This window comes from Melopsittacus undulatus, chromosome 6 (assembly GCF_012275295.1).
Source record: "Melopsittacus undulatus isolate bMelUnd1 chromosome 6, bMelUnd1.mat.Z, whole genome shotgun sequence".
In the NCBI taxonomy this organism is placed as follows: Eukaryota; Metazoa; Chordata; class Aves; order Psittaciformes; family Psittaculidae; genus Melopsittacus; species Melopsittacus undulatus.
Window position 1 is genome coordinate 46,881,126 of NC_047532.1, and position 19,190 is coordinate 46,900,315.

The 19,190-nt window shown below is 41.0% G+C and overlaps 1 protein-coding gene across 3 annotated transcripts in view; it reads right to left on the reverse strand.

The window, feature by feature from the left end:
- The window catches only part of DIS3L2 (DIS3 like 3'-5' exoribonuclease 2), a 205,184-nt gene that overhangs the window by 162,706 nt on the left and 23,288 nt on the right, over window positions 1-19,190 (reverse strand). For 2 of the 3 annotated variants that reach the window (XM_005142298.3, XM_031043064.2), the window contains 2 exons: window positions 16,134-16,187; window positions 10,468-10,569 (listed from right to left, as the gene is read on the reverse strand). In XM_005142298.3, the coding sequence (XP_005142355.2) occupies window positions 10,468-10,569; window positions 16,134-16,187 (156 nt within the window). The remainder of the gene's footprint in view (window positions 1-10,467; window positions 10,570-16,133; window positions 16,188-19,190) is intronic. The other variant, XM_031043063.2, reaches the window with a different exon arrangement.

Sequence of the window (19,190 nt, forward strand, 5' to 3'; positions counted from 1 at the left end):
AAAAAAAAATTGACATGTGGTACTGGTTTTATTAGAAAAAGGTTTGCCCAAGGTCTCAGCCAGCTCATAGGAAATTACTGTATAGATGGAGACAGTGCCCTGACAAGGCAAGCCTTCCCCTCCCAGCCTTTCCTTTATTTCACAGTGACAGCTGCCACCACACCTAATCTTTGGGCTCCGTTGTATCTTAGCCACTGATAGGAGTCACCCCATGGGAAAGTAGGACCCTGGGACTAAAATGATGTCAGGTACCATGAAGAACATTTTCCTTTTTTCCTTTACAAACTCTTGAACTTGCAGGAGGGGAGCCATCCGCTTCTGTGCTTTTTTCTTTTCCCTTCTACAAACGAATTTTAACAATGCATATCCTGCCAGGAAATGTTACCATGCATTAGTGATAAAGTGTTATATAAAAAGGTAAATTAAGTTTCCAAGACACAAATGTGAGCTGATAAACATATTACATCCACAGTTCAACAACTGTGCGGAGGAGAAAAAAGAGTAAACAGTTTTAGAGAAAGCTTCGGGAATATGGAATAAAACCAGTAAGGGTAGATAGAGTTAGGTCATGCTGTCAGAACGCTGCTCAGGCTATGCATGAAGAATAGCTACTGAACTATATCATATTAAACTAATAGTCATCCATTAATCTTGGGTACATCTACATGGCACAATACAGACCAGAAAAGGCAAGCTCAAGCACCAGATGGCTTACCAACACAGCACTCAACCATGGCATTAGACCATAGCTCAGCTAGATAAACAAACTAGGGCCAGATGAGCCATTTAGTCTCACCCAGGGGCAGCAACAGTGGTGATGCTGCACAGCGTTTCCATACAGGAGGCAGCAACTCTGCTCCCAGCCAGGTGATACACCTGGGCACACTCACTGGAAAGGCCCACTGCTAGTTTCCTCTGGATAGTGCTCTGATATGAAGATACTGAAAGAAATAAGCAGGGAGGCCATACGCTGCCTCTCGAACACCAGCAAGCCCACTATAATTTAAGGGACAACTGTGAGACAATGGCGTAATGGAAAGGCATTTGGAAAGCTCCACAGCTGCCAGACTGCTTTGCCAAGAGCATGAGTCTAAAGGTCAGAGAACACAACTTGGTTAGAAAGAGACTGCATTGAAACAGGCAACAAGCTGTTCCCAAGGCAATGGGGCAGGTATGGGTTCCATAGCATCACACTGTCAGACATAGCTGGGCTCTGCCCAGATTTGCTGTGGATGGGACCCTTTAGAGAGGATACTTGTTACCCAACAAGCTCTCATCCTTGCACCAAAGGGAGAAGAGCTATGGGTCCAAACCTAAGCCAGACCATCAAAGCAGCTGTAGTTTCTACAAGGGGCTACAGCTGCAGACCTGATCTGCACAGAAAATAAAAAAAATCAGGCAATCTGACATCAAAATGCAAAACCCTAGAGGAAATTTACTGGGGAAATCAAGTAGGACTTAGAGGTGAGTTTAGGTACTTAGCTACTCAAGGCCTTCAGCAGAACTCCCCACCCCTCTGAACAGTCATCAGGTCAGGAATAAAGCAAAACTGCTGAGATAACCCTCCCACTTCACACAGTTCCTTGGGACTTTCCGCACACAGCATGAACCTGGAAAACACAATGCCATGTGGGATTTCAAGAGACCACAGGAAGAGATGCCAATTTCTATAGAGCTTACAGACAAAAGTAGCCAAAACTCATTTTTTCAACATGAGGAAGAACTTCTTTACATTGAGGGTGGCAGAGCACTGGAATAGGCTGCCCAGGGAGGTTCTGGAGTCTCCCTCTCTGTAGGCATTTAAAACCCGCCTGGATGTATTCCTGTGTAACCTGCTCTAGGCAGCCCTGCCTTGGCAGGGGGGCTGGACTAGATGATATCCAGAGGTCCCTTCCAACCTTAATGATTCTGTGATTTCAACAAACAGCAGCAAAAAGCAAGGAGAACAAGAACAGAGGGATGTCCTGGCAGCTAGCTAATTAGCAAAGACACTACAGTCAGGACTTTCAAGCACCACCAGGAACTAAGAAAAATATAAACCTTTATGGAGAACTTTTTTCAGACACAACAGAGATTGATGTCTGGGGAATTCTTCAGCAGTCACTTTTTGCAAATAGAATACACAAGTGCTAATTAGATCATGCAAGTCTTCATTTTCACACTTGCAAAGCTGCTCAATTAAAAATATGTGTTTCGGCATTGCTCTCTGTTTCAAAATAATTTAGACAAAGCTAAAAAAAATAATCCTTCAACCCCAGGAGGTGATACAGCAGAAGCTGGATGAATCATTAATGTACTGGAAATCTAAAATAAAACCCAACTAAAAACAAAAACAAAACTTGTACAGACAGACCTACTTTCATGAAACCCATTATTGCCTGACGCAGAACACAGAAAACAAAAATAAACCAACAGAAACAACTGGAAAGCAAGGAAACATACAAATGTGACTGCCTTTTTTGGTAGTTACTAAATCAGCACTCTATCCTGCAGCATTTTCCTCCCATTGTTACCAACACTGTTTAAAAAGCCTCCAGGTAGTTAAGGCTGGGACAAAAATTGGAAAGTACAGATAGACTCTGGGACCTTCTAAAACCCACACCAGTTGTCTTATCAGTGAGCACTGGGAAATTATGTCAAGTACACAACTACTGAAGTAGTTAGGAATTTCTGGGAACAATAAGCAGGAGGAATTATAGTTTGACTTTCAGTGTTTTAAGTGACACTTCTCAGACAAGAAACTTGATGGAAAGCATCATTTGCAATTCTTGAAGACACTGCAGAAAAAGATGCTACCACAGTTACACATTCCAGGGCACTGATCTATATGTTACTTGGGTCAAGGAAAATAACATGTAGCAAGCAAGTAAGACTTCCTACGTTAGCAGTGTTAAGAAAACTGCTATTGATGTACATAAATCACTGGCCAGCTCCCACTGCGAGATAGTGCACCAAGAATAGACTCATTCCTAGTTCATGTGATATGCCTAGCAGTTAGGACATAAGCTTCCGAAATCTGACGAGAATCCCCTCAGGGTAAATAATGCTACAAAGCCAGGACAGGAGGGAGTGGGGAGGCCAGGAGATCTCCTCAACCCAGTTATACTTTGCCTTGTCTAGAGAGACAGACACAGTATTTGAGAGAAAGCACAATCATCCCAGCCCTTTGAAGCTAGCGGCATGCTGATTCAAAACCTATTACACTTCAGACACCTTTATCTTAGGTAATTACAAATTACCTTGTGACATCAACAAAATTGAGGCATCCTATCCCTGATGAGTAATATCTCCCTTATCTTCAAGAGCCATGTGCTTATAAACGAGGTCCCAAAACTTGCTCCAAAGAACCTGTTGTAGAAAAGTCCCTGTCACTCCTCCAGCTGCTGCAATTCTTCATTTACATAAACCATCTCTAGTTTAGATTCGTTTTCCCTCTGATTTATGGCTTTAAGAAAAATAAACATGAGTTAGGGAAATAAAGGAAGAGAGTTAATGAGCCAACCTTAGTGGCTTTGACCACATGTAAATACTGCAGCCAGTTATTATTTCTCTACCAGCCAATAACAAGAACAAACACGCAAATAGATATATAGCACTCTTCCTTTTCTTCAGAACTTAGGATATGATCCAAAACCATCTCACCTAGCAACTTTAAAGATTAACAGTATTTTAGTGTCATAATAGCACTTCATTTCTGCACCTATCCAGCAAAATTAGGGATACAAAGGCCATAAAAAAAAAAAGAAAAAAAAAAGTATAATATTAGCTGCACAAATTTTAGGCCAGATGAGAGTTATTATCAGTGCACTTTATTTCAACTTATTTTTAATTATGTGTGTCTGAAAAAAAAAAAGCAAAAATACCCCAGACTAATGAAAATCTGGACAGTCTCTCAAGATAGCAAATATAAAGAGTTATGTGACTTTAATGTGCATAACATTCCAAAAACTAATCCCATCACAACAACAGGTATCCTGATACTCTCTTATAAGGTGTGGGCTCCAAATACTCATATGATATCACCAAATAAGTCTCCAAACTGGCAAACACCAAAAGTTCTAAGAAACACTAATTCCACAGAAACCAAGAACTAAGGAGAGTCCAAAATGATAGTGATTATGTAAGATTGGATTAAGAGTGATCTACTGTGATATGTCCATATTTATAGAAGACTTGGAAGAACAGCATTTAAAGTAATCACTTGAAGAAAAGTTAGTTGTTAAAGGAAGCAACACACTGTTCTAGATTACATTCATGTGACTAAGGAAAAAAAAAGTGATCAGGAACAGAGATCAGGTATTAAATGTTGGCTTGACTCCTATCCTACTGTAAGATCAGATGCCCCCACCAGCACTTCCTTCCATCCTAGATGAAGCTCTTCTGGCAAAACACACTAAAATTTAGTGGTATCGCACACAACCTGAAGTCACCCTCATGACAGGAGCTTATCTGCCATTGTTCCACTGGGGATACAACAACTGACTACTTATGAGATGGTTATTTAATGCTTGACTGTTCGCCTAGGGGCAATGTTTATGTCTTTTTCTGCATCTGTGCAGCCAAACCACATCTGCAATGTAATTCTGCACTGGTAGGCCAAGATGCAGGCAGTCAATAAAAAGAAGTTTGCCTTCCTCCCTAAATAAACAATTTGCCTTTTAATATCACTTTTATTCAGCACAGGAGGAAGAATAAAGAGGGTATTAGATGGTTCAGAAACTCTATACCTTTCTTGTGATTTTATTATCTGGGATCCTGGTTCTGGCTTTCCCATCAAAAAGACCGAGGCAGGTATTGACAGGAAAGGTCCTTCTCAGGAAGGTAAGGCTGCTTGCAACAGCCAAAAGCTGGTACTTCTGCCTCCTTTTTTCACACATTGAGGAGGAGGCAAGGGCTGAACAGAGCACGAGGTCATGACAATCTCACATAACCCAGATCATTATAGTAATTTTATCATTATATACCCTAAAAAGAGTGACAGGTCTTGTTATTAAAATTCACCATGTTAAGACATTGGTTGGTACATTTCAAGTGATATTTGATTAACAAAATGTGAAAACATCATCTGCAAGGGGAGCAAATTTAATGCCACATATGCCTTGTTGAGCAACACTTCCTATTTTCTCAGCTTTTTTGCTACCAGACTACTCTATTGCTATTCCATACCCATCTGGTTTGGAGCTAAGCAAAGCCTGGAAAGAGCCTTGGCAGCAAACAGCAAAGGTCCATCAGGCCCAGCAGTGTGGAAGTATATGTGGCCATTCAGAAAATGGCACAATCAGAAAGTAACCATGTAATGAAGCTTCTCCAGATTCCACCAAATTGCAGTTTGGGGATTTGCCAAGATGGGGAGAGGTATGGCATGCACATAGGCGTGACCATCAACTTACAGCCCTCACTGTAAAGTCTACAGTGAAATATAAAAAAAACAACTACCCTTCCTCCCTACAGCATCCATCAACCTTTCAGATTTGCTAGAGCTCTGCTTTTTTGGACATCTTCCTAGCTGGCTTCTTAGGCTTCCCGCTTTACTCCTGGATATCATGAATTACACTTGAATGCTTTTAGCATGCCAGAACACTTACTATTTCAATAATGACTTCTCCAGAACATTTTTTTATTATTATGAATGTAATGTTTCCAAACAACATTCTTGATTGTTAGACTCAAACAGTATTGCTGTGATAACCCTCTAAGAACCCCATCTCCTCCTGAGCTGCTGTTATCCTTACATTAGCTGGAAGATTTTGAGAAGAAACTGACTCAGACGAATTTCGTTGAAATGAATCGTTATTCACCAGGGCAAATCCAAAGCTAGCATCCCCTCTGGACAACTAACGGTTCATAGGTTTTCACCAACAGCTGGAAGCAATGACTTGCCAGGATATGTAGCTCTGTTCAAAATATACATGGTGATATTCATGATTCCTGCTTGAAATTAATTGCTCCCTCTTTGCATTCATTTGCAATTATGCTAACAGCAGTCAAAGCTGGGAAAAGTGAATTGTAGTTTATATATTCTGTACAGAAATTGCTTAAATATTTATCTCTGATGTATGGCTTTAGAAGAGGCAGCTTCAAAATCTCCTGCTGTACAGTACTGTATCTGACACCCCAGTGTTGAACAGAACACATGTTTTCATAAACTATAAAGGCTTACTGTTTCTATCACTTTTGGACATTTCATGACTAAAATGCTGGATCCTATTATCCAGCAACACACACTGCACATAAATGAACAGTTCTACATCCTTGGCCTTGGAGACCTCCTGACAATATCAAAAGAACTGAAAATAGTGACAAAGGAGCGCTTTAAGCTGAAGAGGAAATGATTCATGGAACAACAACAAAAGATGGCACTTGTAGGCACAGATTTCTAAGGAACTGGCAGGTTAATCAGTCATCATTTTTTGTACATTATTTTATGTACATATATAGTATATGTTATTATCATTTTTATATACCACTGCTGCAAGCAGACACAGAACTGGAAATCTCTCCTGCATATTGTAGCCAGCAACTGGGGGTTGGACCCCAAAATTCTTTTCAGGCAGTTTTGAGCAGTTAAAAGTCCTTGTCTGGGTACTATTTTCAGACTAAGACTCTAAAATTTCAGTCATAGCAAGCAATGCGTGAGATGGTTGTCATGAAAAACATTCCACATTATAAACTACTACTCTAAAAGCACCAGAGATTGGGCCAGGAATCCAAGCCCCAAGTGATATCAAATTACTTACTATGCTATTTTCTTCCACCAAAGAAATTACACCTTGCAAGAAAAACCAAAACAGATACCTAAATTAAACAAATTCTGTCTGGCAATTAAGCAGACAGTAAAAGAGCAAAAAGAGGCTGTGAGGAAAGATGAGTTAGGTTTATCCTTTAAACTGACATGCTGCTTCCCTCCTCCATGAGCCTGAGAAGTATTGATGCAATCATCATATCACCATTTTTTTTCCTTTCAGTAATTATGCCACTGTACAATTGAAGCTCCTGAAATTGATGTAAGCACAGCTCCATAAAATATAACAAGAACCCACAAATGGAAGTTAAAATAGTGAAAATCAGTCAAGAAATAAAATACCATTTTTCTTCTTTATCAGAAGAAATGACAAGGACTGAGGTAAATCCTCTGTCACTGGCTGTCTTTTATCATGGTGTTCTTCCAGAAGATAAAGGCACAGATTCATGGAAGCCCTTCACCATTTGAACTAAGTCTGAAGTAAGCATGGGACAGTCTAGCTAATTGCAATGATACTCTGACTTCATTTGCTGAGAGTAGGTTAAGTACCTGGAAAAACATTCTAAGTCAAATACCTTACTTTGCAAAAGCTAAATATTTGAAAGTTACCATAGCACCTCAAAAATCCCAAGATGTAACACAAGAGGACAGGAGAGGAACTTCTGAAATACAGCTTCCAAATACAGTCACTACAACATATGCCACTCAACCCTGGCAGGAAGCAGCCAGCCACCTTCTTCAGGAGTGCAAGATAAGAGATTTCGGGGACAAAACGTCTCTCCCTCAAGCTGGTGGGGCCACAGTGAAATTTCTGGCTCTTAAACAGAACTAATAATAGTAAACACAGAAATATGAACTGACAAATTGATCATTGTTAAACAGCAAGTAGCTCTCCCAGAGGATGTATGAACAAACAGAGCTGTAAGACCAAACAGAGTAAGCACAGCGAGGATCAGGGTAACTCATTAAAGCACTTGATGCATATGCACGGAAGGATATGCTGCTGAGAAATTCAAGAATGATAAATTTCCCACCACTGAGCCAGAAAGTGGACAGCTGAAGGAAGAAAATCGTGCTGTCCCGCTCAAGAATGTATTACATGAAGTAGAACCATACATTTAGAATATTTCACCATCCCCTTACATTTCACTGTGGCATTTATACCTGTAAGGTATCACCATTACAAGCTCAGCAGAATACTATATCCCTGGAGAAACTGCTCTCAGACAATGCTCTATTCTCACAGGCACTTGACCCACAGAGACTGTCTCATTGGCTACAGGGCAGTTCCTAACTTCCTCAACTCAGGCAAACACACAGATTTTCCTATCCAAAATCCATAGTTTCACTTGTCACAGGTTTTCCCCCTTCCTCCCATTTACACACATAAATTGAACCTAGGTTCCAACTAAGACCTGCCACTACTGGCATGCAGCACTACACTGTGACTTTGTACAAAGTGATCTACAACAGGAATCACTTTCACTAGCAACAGGAAGATCTTCCCCAGAGCATCCAGAGGCCATACAGAGTGCTGGCAACTCAGAAGGCACAGACCCACCATGCTGCTGTAACAGCAATCTTACCTTGTGCAAGACTCTGTGGTTTACCAGCAAAATAAAAAAAACCCAAACAGTCAATTTCTCAGTGGAGCACAGACTAATGGGTCAGAACAGGGAACCATACAAACAGCTGGCATGCGCATCTCAATCCTAACAAAGCAATATGTACAGAGCATGTAAAGTCTCCTCTGAGAGCATCAGTTATACCATACATCTGATTTACATTTTAATAATTGAAGCTGTTCATCTTGTTCCAAAGGCTCAATGGGAAGGAGAAAATCCTTGAGACACCTTATGTGGCAGCTCTTGCAGCAGCATGAGACTAAACAAATGGAAAAACCTAAAATAGGTTGCAACCGTTTATCATTAATCAGTATAAATTACTTGGCAAAATGCAGTGTCTTTCAGTGCAACTTAGTGGCACCTTTCCCAAAGAACTAATACAAATATGAGCACATAGCAAGAGATTCAGGGAGCTGGGGAAAAGGGGTGTCATAGCTGATTGAGTTGCTGATGGCAAGAAACAAAAGATGAGACTACATAGGGCAGCACCTGTGTGGCTAAAAAACATAATTGGCGTATTCCAGCTAATTCATTTGGCAGAGTTAAATTTACCAGGGAAGAATCACAATCATACTCCAGAACACTGAAATCCTCTGAATTGCCTCCTTGCAGTTGGGCACTACTTCCTCACCAGTTCTGTTTATTCTAGCATTTTCCCAGGACATGAAGAATATTCTGAACCCTTCCTCTCCTATTCATAAAAGAACATTACTGTTGAAGACATGAAGGTATGAGGATATAAGAGACAGAGGCGTTATCTTTATTTACAGCCAGATATAAATGGAAAACTGCAGACAAAGCTTCCAGCTCAGGCAGCCTCTATCAAGCCTACAAAGAAGTCCTTGTGCTGGCAGGTCCTGGCAAAGGATCTAAGCAACCAAACTACTCCATTTTTCCAACTCTATGAAATAGTCTAAAACAAAAGAGATTTTATATACATGAATTTGGTGATCCAAACATATAGTAATCATCACAGATTTAGTGAACTCTGATTTGGGCTTTTGAATAGCTATCAAAGAAATTTTGCTTTGACCCTGAAAACTGGCTTTCAGAGGTTACACAGGTAACAGCAGATCTCTTTCCTATATTTGTATATGGATATATCTGCAATATCTTATATCTCACTTATGACTGCCTTTTGCATAAGGTAGTTTTGCATTTACATGTGTCAATAAATACTTAGGTGGCTTACTCATTTTATGCATACTTAAAAGGAAGAGACAAGTTCTAATATGTTCCAAACCATTATTTTAATTACTATTAGATTTAAACAGAGAAAGCAGAAGGTTCAACAAACGACCAGACTGAAGACCTTGCATTTGCAAGCCTAAAAGCATGTAACTTCAAAGCCAGCCAGAGAAGGTAAGTAAAAAGTCCCTACCCTGCTGGAATTACCCCCACTATTACTTCTGTCCAAAAGATACACAATAGTCTTTATATTCCCAAGAAGAGTTCAAAAACCATGTCTGGGAAACAATTATCCAGATGTTTGAAAGGACTTTGAGTTTGATCACTGAAGGGAAAAAAAGAATGGTCTTAGTGAAATTTTCAGATGTGAAAATGAACAATAGATTGTCCCACACTTGCATTGTTCCACTCATTTCACACATTCTTCATTCATGTAAAGAAGAGTATTATCACAAAATCTGGAGCTGTGACAAGATAAGCTTTCCATGAGCTGAGGACACACAGATCAGAGTTATTAATTACTAAAGCTTTGTGAACAGCACTTGTCAATAGATGAGCAGCTGCAAACACCTACACCGAACTATCCAATGCCACAGCAGGAAGACAGCTAAATAACAGTTGATAAAAGTCACTTCTGATAAGCATGCTTTGAAACAGCCTTGTTGTTAAGACTTCTCCATACAGTAATAAAAAAGGCCATTCTATGCAAAGAGTAAGGTTTCAACTCTTTAGGTAGAACTTTTTCCAAACTTTATAATGGATAAAGTGCTTTAATCTACAGCACCATAATCTGCAATTTAACTAATCTGATTTGTAGGAAATTCTCTGTTCACTGTCTCAGGCCCTAAGCTTAGTGAAGAAAACAGTAATAAGCTCTTTCTGCCAAATTACAGACAAATATACTGAACTGACCTTCCATTGCTCCTTAGGAAGCAGTTTCACCACCACAATGTCACTGTTGAGGGCTCTGTTGCGAGCAACCACTCCATCAATAAAGATATCGCGAGTCCCATCCTAGTCAAAGAGGAAGAAAAATAAATGCCAGACCAAAACATCTTAAACTACAGTTGTTACGAGATTTAAAACACTACCATCAAAAAAAAAAAAAGACACACACCCCGGTGAGACAAACATCCTGCAATTGTGCACTGAAATTAAATGGATTCACTATATGCCCTTCAACATACAATCTTTCAACAAATAAGCTCCTTTGTATGTATGTGCCAGTACAGTAGTTCCACGCTATTTATTTAAGACAGGGCCAATCCTTCAAGATGTATAATCTGCAACCTCTGCTCAGATCTTCTACAGTTACTCTTGGGAGTGGGTAGACAGTTTTCTGTAGTCACAGCTCTTGACACATTAAATTCCCAACTCAAGCACTCAAAGCCATTATTAAGAACATATTTACCAGACCATCCACAAAGTACCCCACATGCAGATCTGTCTGCTCCTCTGAGATGGGAAAGCAGGGGCATGCAGCTCTGGGATCTGCAGGTCAGTCTGTGAGGGTGGCCTGGAGAGTGGCTGAGGATGCAGTCTCTTTTTTCTTTTAAATGAGTTAACACAATATATTCTGCATTTGGCACAAGTAATGCTAGAAGAGATTCCCAAAAAATTATGACTACAGATGCCAACTGAAAGCCAGAAGATCTTTTACTGTAACAAACATGTTAGGACACCTTCTCCCAACACTCTCGGTTAACATCCTTGCATAAGAGCCTCTAGTAATTGTATGCACTCCAGACATGTTTGGCATTCAGCTAATCTAGATTTAGTTTGGAAGGTTTTCTTCATGGGGTGAATAAAGATGAAGTTTCCCAAAGATGACAATACAAAGTTTTTTGTTTTTAAAGGATTGCCAGTTTTGTCCTTTCTGTTGGCTAATTACTGACAGTGCTCTTGCTGCTTTCATTACTGTTTCCCCATAATTCAGTAGATGAAAAGTTCCACGTGTATGTTTATAGTGACATAAATGTATCAAACAATGTATTTAGTACTGAAATAGTTTTTTCTAGGAAGAGCTATCTTTGAATAGTTTTGAGGTAAAAAAAGTTTATTTGGATTAGTACTTCATTGTCTTTCAAAGAAAAAAACAACCTCCCAAGAATTAAAATCTTCATCACAACTTCAGTCACTTCTCAAATACACACTCCTGAGTCTCATACACTCATACACAGTAAATCCAACCAGAACTACCAGTATGCTCAGGCTCCAAGAAGAACTTCTTTTATAACCTGAAAACATGCAACCTTAGTATCACACAAATATCTTACTCTGCTTAGATACCAAAACAATAAAACGACAGAACCCTGCCATGATGTGAAACTAAGGCTGCCCTCCAAGAGACCAAACTACTCTTAGAAAGAAAAGCAGCAGCAGCTCAACAGCTGTGTGAAAGCTGCCTCCCATGACAAGATGCAGAAAAATTGCAAAGCCTCTTGGACCAACATAATTCAAATTGGAAACTGTTCTATTAAAAAAGCCAAATTTTTTTTACACATGATCTTATTCTTCCTTTCTCCCCACCCTCTCCCTTCTGCCCCAGCTCTTTACTTAAATCCACCACACACACAAAAGAAAAGTTCAAAGTCACTTTTTAAGGAAAATGACTGTTTGGGTTTTGGGTTTTTTGGGATGTTTTTTTTTGTCTGTATCTGTATCTACTCTGCACTGCAGGACACAGGCTGGCATTCATGATCGTTTGTTTGTTCTACACTTTTTTCCTTCTCTCCTGTGCCCAAGAAAATGCAAGGCAGAGCCCTTCCCCCATAAAGAAGGATGATGTGTTAGGACCACCTAGTTAAAGCTGCATCTCCATAATCTTTGCAAGAGTCTTATCTTGAATTGCAGCCAATCATTCTCATCTCAAACAGTACACCCTTATACATACATATATAAGCATACACTTACATATGTGTATGCACACCTATTTTACAGCAGTTAATTTCAATGCCTGCAACAAAGCTGTAATTAGGAAACTGCTGTCAGTTTTGGGTTCTCCTACAAAAAGAAACATTTCTGTATCTCAAACTCCAGGCTCATGATTGCTGAACAAATTTACACGCTTCTAATAACACTTGTACATCCCACTTTTTCCTTCACCATCCCCTACTCTGCATAGCTGGCACTTCAGATCATAGAATCATAGAATAGTTATGGTTGGAAAGGACCTTAAGATCATCCAGTTCCAACCCCCCTGCCGTGGGCAGGGACACTTCACACTAAACCATGTCACCCAGGGCTCTGTCCAACCTGGCCTTGAACACTGCCAGGGATGGAGCATTCACAACCTCCCTGGGCAACCCATTCCAGTGCCTCACCACCCTTACAGTAAAGAATTTCTTCCTTACATCCAATCTAAACTTCCCCTGTTTAAGTTTGGACCCGTTACCCCTTGTCCTAGCACTACAGTCCCTAATGAAGAGTCCATCCTCAGCATCCCTATAGCCCCCCTTCAGATACTGGAAGGCTGCTATGAGGTCTCCATGCAGCCTTCTCTTCTCCAGGCTGAACAGCCCCAACTTTCTCAGCCTATCTTCATATGGGAGGTGCTCCAGTCCCCTGATCATCCTCGTGGCCCTCCTCTAGACTTGTTCCAACAGTTCCATGTCCTTTTTATGTTGAGGACACCAGAACTGGACACAATACTCCAGGTGAGGTCTCCCAAGACTAGAGTAGAGGGGCAGGATCACCTCCTTTGACCTGCTGGTCACGCTCCTTTTGATGCAGCCCAGGATACAGTTGGCTTTCTGGGCTGTAAGTGCACACTGCAGCTGCCTCATGTTCAGTTTCTCATTGACCAATACCCCCAAGTCCTTCTCCACAGGGCTGCACTGAATCTCTTCTCTGCCCAACCTGTAGCTGTGCCTGGGATTGCTCCGACCCAGGTGTAGGACCTTGCACTTGGCATGGTTAAACTCCATAAGGCTGGCATCAGCCCACCTCACAAGCATGTCAAGGTCTCTCTGGATGGCATTCCTTCCCTCTAGCATATCAACCAAACCACACAGCTTGGTGTCATCGTCAAACTTGCTGAGGGCACACTCAATCCCACTGTCCGTGTCACCGACAGGGATGTTGAACAAGACCGGTCCAAACACCGATCCCTGAGGGACACCACTCGTTACTGGTCTCCAGCCAGACATTGACACATTGACCACAACTCTTTTGTCCAGCCAGTTCTTTATCCACCGAGTGCTCCACCTATCAAATTGATGTCTCTCCAATTTACAGACAAGGATGTCATGTGGGACAGTGTTGACCACTTTGCACAAGTCCAGGTAGATGATGTCAACTGCTCTACCCCTGTCCATCAATTCTGTAGCCCCACCATAAAAGGCCACCAAATCAGTCAGGCAGGATTTCCCCTCAGTGAAGCCATGCTGGCTGTCACCAAGCACCTTGTTGTTTCTCATGTGCCTTAACATGCCTTCCAGGAGAATCTGCTCCAAGATTTTGCCAGGCAGGGAGGTGAGACTGACTGGTCTGTAATTCCCCAGGTCATCCATTTTCCCGTTCTTGAAAATGGGGATTATATTTCTCTTTTTCCAGTCATTGGGATCATTAGATTACTAATACAATTAAAATGGCAGTGAATCACAACAGAACACAATCACTTGAAAAGTCTCAGCTGTTCCTGGGGTGCATATACTGTATTGGCCACAAAGTCTTCAAGACTTCTGCAGTCCTCTTCAGGGAGTACCAGGCTCTTACTGCTCCATGGCCACCTGTGTGCATCACTGGCAGTGCTCTCTATCCCTCTCTGACAAGAGGGAGATCTGCAATGCTTTCATCTGCTCTGGAAGTGTCTTTCACAAGCACAGCACCACCACAGTCATTCCATCACTTGTGCTCAGCAGTGTCATTCTTCCATTGACAATGCCATGATTTCAAATCACTCACTACTGTGTGCAGAGAAGACACAAGATGTGTGGCGGAGATTTAAATGCTTGAATCTATTCTCTGGGTAGCTCTCAATAGAAAGGCCCTGGGCCATCCCCTCAAACTCTTCATGCAACAGAGAGACAAGCAGAAAGAGCACATGTGCAGCAACAAACACTCTGGGATTTCTGATGTTAGAAAGTGAGCAGCTGTTGCAGTTGAACTCCATAAAGCTATAGCCAAGTCAGAACTAAAGAGAAATGGGTACAGTGCCCTAGTCAACAGCAGGAAAGAAAGGGTGATTTTTCACAGCTGCAGCTTTTGCAGCATCTGGCAAAGATGGGAAATCCTGCAGGACATGACAGGCTGCAGACCCTCCATTATGCCCAATGATGTTATGTGAAGGATAAGCTTTCTAAAACATGTCTTAAAGTGAGGACACAGTCATCCTCATCCAAGTGTTGATTCTGCTTGTCAGAAACAGAGCTAACTGAGAGAAACTGATATAACAGCCTCACTTTACCCTCCTTAATGTGTGTGTTCCTGCATGCAGAACAGACAGCAACTGACTGTAGAAGGCAACAGATGGATACTAGGTGTGATTAGGGGTAAAGCTTCACATTCAAGTTAACTCATGTCAGTAGCTGTATTTCTCACCTAACCTTGCATTTTGTAATTTCAGATAATATGTTTAACAGCTTACACTTACACACTTGCAAGGACACTTGTGAAGGAATGATCACAGTTCCTTTCACACACAGTGCTGGTCTCCTGATCTACCAGAGAGCTGCTCAGTACTTCTTCCTCTAGTGAATCTACTTTGTCCATCCCCTGCCTTCCTCCACTCCTGTAATGCCAGCCTTCTCTAACAAACTGTGCTCTGAAACATTATCCCAAAACAACAACGTGAAATGACAATGCCACAAATTTCAAGCCTTTCAATCAAAGCCCCAAAACAATAGCACTAATAGTAGCAGGAACAACAGAATCAGCATTTCACTGTTTGAGGGCAAGCTCTGCCTTCTCTCCCTCACACCAGCAAAACATTTCAATATGAAACTCTCTCTTGCTGATGGCAACATTTTGACCAAGTCAGTTTCAGATAAAAAGCCCCAGCTGTGCCAGCTGTGAGGTCACCTTCCCTACTGAAAGACCCTGAAATTGCACGAGCCCTTCTTTTCTATGAAAATAAGGAAAGAAGAGGTACAAGCCAGACCTTGTGACAGAAGTATATCACAAGCTAACAGAGATAGAATCTGTGCAAAAGCAGGCACATGAAAAGGAATCATGCATATTATTTCTGGAATTACTTTTCAAATTAGCTCATGCAGCAGGTCGAAAATAGAGAGCATATTTGTTTAGGGAAGATTAACCTAAATCAGTGGAAAATCTATAAAACCTCTGCAGCTATAAACCAAGGGTTTCCAATTACACTATCTGGTGGTCCTCAAACCTGACTTCAGCTGGCTTCTGTGGAACCCAGCAGTATCCCAAGTTTCAGCACAAGCTAAGTAAGTAGTTCTGTGAGGTATGAAGAAGCTGGATTTGTTTGGGAATATCTGATTTAAAAGAAAATCCAAATCACGTTCATTTACTCCAACTCATTCACCTCTGAGTGACCTCTTGTGCACAGCATAACTTATCCTAACGCACAGTTACTTATGAACTTTAAAGCATTATAAAATTACACTTACTGGAGATGGAATGAAGGCTTCATGGTACTTCTTAGGATTTATTCTCAAGGGTCCCTTAAAAAAAAAGAGAAGAAGAAGGAAGATTATGCCTGAATCTTATTAATTTTATATAACACCACTTAAATTAGAGAACTGTAAGTAATATATCTACTGTGAAACATGAGAGATACATCTAAATTTCCATTATACATCTCAAGACTTGACAACTTAGCATCTGAGTAATTTCAAGTCAAAAGGCAGTTTCGTGATAGGCTTAAGCTGATCTACTGCAGCCTGTCATTGAAGAGATGTTGAATCACTAGCTGCTGCTGCTATTGGGTGAACTGAGGATCCAAGCCCTCCTGCTCCCTTCATACATTTTCTGCTGAGCATCCACCAACTCCATTAAGCAGAAAACAGAAACACTTGGTTTTGCTCTGTTTTGGAAAAGCAGAATGGTGGTTTTGTTTATTTTGGAGGACAGGAGGAAAGAGGAAAAGCTGGTCTGGTGAGCTTGTATGGCAGTTGCCATCAGCCTTATGGGGCTCTGGCTTATTAGGTTCTTCCTGCAAACAGACAGTAGCAGTAGTTTTGTGATAAAGAACATTTCCAAAGAAGAATCAAAAGGCTTCTCCAAAACCAAACATCTAAAGTCTACAGGATTAAATTCTGTTTAAACTATCTTAAATACATTTGAAACTCCACGGTCTATCTATTTCTGCTTTTTTATCTGCCAACTCAATGTTCAAGTCACCTGCCACAAATTCGTATCACCCCTCCAAAATAAACCAATGAGTTTTGCAGCTTGTGCTCAGGTCCATCCAAAAGAAAGGAAGAGCCAACCAAGGACTCACAGGCTACACACCAGTGCCACCCCCATCCAAAGAAGGTCCTGGGAATTGTGATCCAGGTAACTGTAGCTGGATTGTAGCTGGACTGTAGCTGTAACTGACAGCACCGGATTCTTACAGAAATACAACTAGGTATCTGCCTTCAGACTGGCTTCTGTTTTGGGCTGAAGCTTCCAAACTTTCTCCACTGGTGTATTTGAAATAATGTTGGCCAATTTGTTACATGAACAGATTCCATCTGTTTGTACTTCTGTGTTAAGTAATCATAGGAACCTCTCACAGGAATTGCTTCCTTAAAAATTTACTGCAGCATTTAATTTTTTTATGTATTCTGGGAAGCACTCAAGATGATAGGAAAAATAGAGCTGATTACAGGTGAAAGTTTTGCTGCCTCTAGAAATTTGCAGATTTATGAAGGTTTTCCATTGTTTTTATTTGCTTAAGTTTGGAAATACCAGCACCATATATTGTATATTCTTTAGGCACTATTTGAATACTTTGCTGTGATGTCTTATTTCATGCCTTATGTAACCAGCATTAACTAGCTACATGGCAGGCACAACTCAGGACAACAGCACAAAAACAAAGATAACCCACTAGGAGCAACCCTGAGGATATTTTATGCTTAGGCAAAGTGAGAGCTAACTCGCTATCATCAGCCTCTATTAACACTGGTACCCATTGATGGAAAAATTTCAGCGGTCTTTATTTTCCTCTTATTTCCCAGAATCTGCCATCAAAATCAATATGCTGTTAGTAAAGGAAGATGATATGGAAAGGAAAAACTGAAAAGGGACGGTTGTCCTGCTTGACAGCAAGTCAAACAACTCCCATACCAGCATCTCAAAGATGAGTGGATATCCTGTTACTCTGCAGAATTCCCTCAAATAGCTTGGGGCAGCTGTCAATCAGCCAGGTGCAAACATCCATTATGTGCATGAAAAATCAGGTTTTGTGCCCATAGCCCAGAAGGCGTCAGAGTGGCTACACACACATGGATGCCTAGCTCCAGCAAATACACAGAGGAGCAAAATGTTACCATGTTTACTATACAGCAAGTTTCTCTACATTTTATATACACTACCTAATTATGATCAGATTAGAATTCTTACTTCAAGTAGCATTAAAATACTTCTGCTCTTTACTTTAAGCAAGGAACTCCCAAAAAATATCTTAGAAAGCAGATGGGCCCTATTATCTGTGCCTATGAAAATCCTATTTACAATGTTGTACATTTCACGCTGTGATATCATATCTGGAACCAGTCACTCACCCCATCTGCAATGAACAACTGTTCTCATATGTGTATTAGGGGGTGAGGATCTGGCTGCAGAGTCTCATGATGTCACACTGATATTGTATTATTTTACAATAGTTTGCAAATAATAGCTGCTATATTTATGAGTGGTTTTATGTCAGTAGGGCTTTTGTTTTGAAAGAGAAGAGAAAGGCTTGCAGGAAGGTTTCTAAAACATTTTCTGATGACTCAAGTCAGCTTCCCACATACTTACAAAACAGTTTCTAACCTTACTGAGCTTCCACAGTTAGATAAAAAAGGGTCATGATTTCTCAAGTTGCTCTGCTAGAACCAGGGCAGGCAATACTCAGACTAAACTTCAAGCATCTCAAACCAAGCAGTAGTGTGTAACAGCTATCACAACACATTTGACTAGATTTTTTGTATGTACAAAACACCAAGACATGCCAGGGTTCAAAAATCTGCTTGCTACCAAGGTCACCTTTGAAAAAGCAATCCATGAAAATGAGGGAAACCCCAGCCTTCACACCCACAAAAGAACAGCTTTACAAGGAAAAACACCCTCTTAGCAGAGCAGGATCTGCACCTCTGTAAGCTGCTCCCTCTTGCTCCACCTGCCCCCAGCAGCCCTGCAGGGAGGGTCTGTGAGACACTGGAGGCGTGGAGCAGACATGAGATTCTGGCTGGTGCTTCACAGGATGATTATGGTCCTTTGGGTCAATGCTCCTTACTACATAACCCAACTAAATCTGTTGTGTGTAGCCAACACCATCCACTTCCGTAACTATGCAAAAGTTATCCAAGCTTGTTTGCCTTCAGACCGTTCAGTGTGACTCCATCCAACGTGATACTAATTGGTGTTTGCTCACTGCAGACAGTTTTACAGGCAGCCTACACACTCTCACGCACCTATCTCAGATCCCCTTTCTTTCAGGACACTTCCACACATGTCACATGATTACATGAATT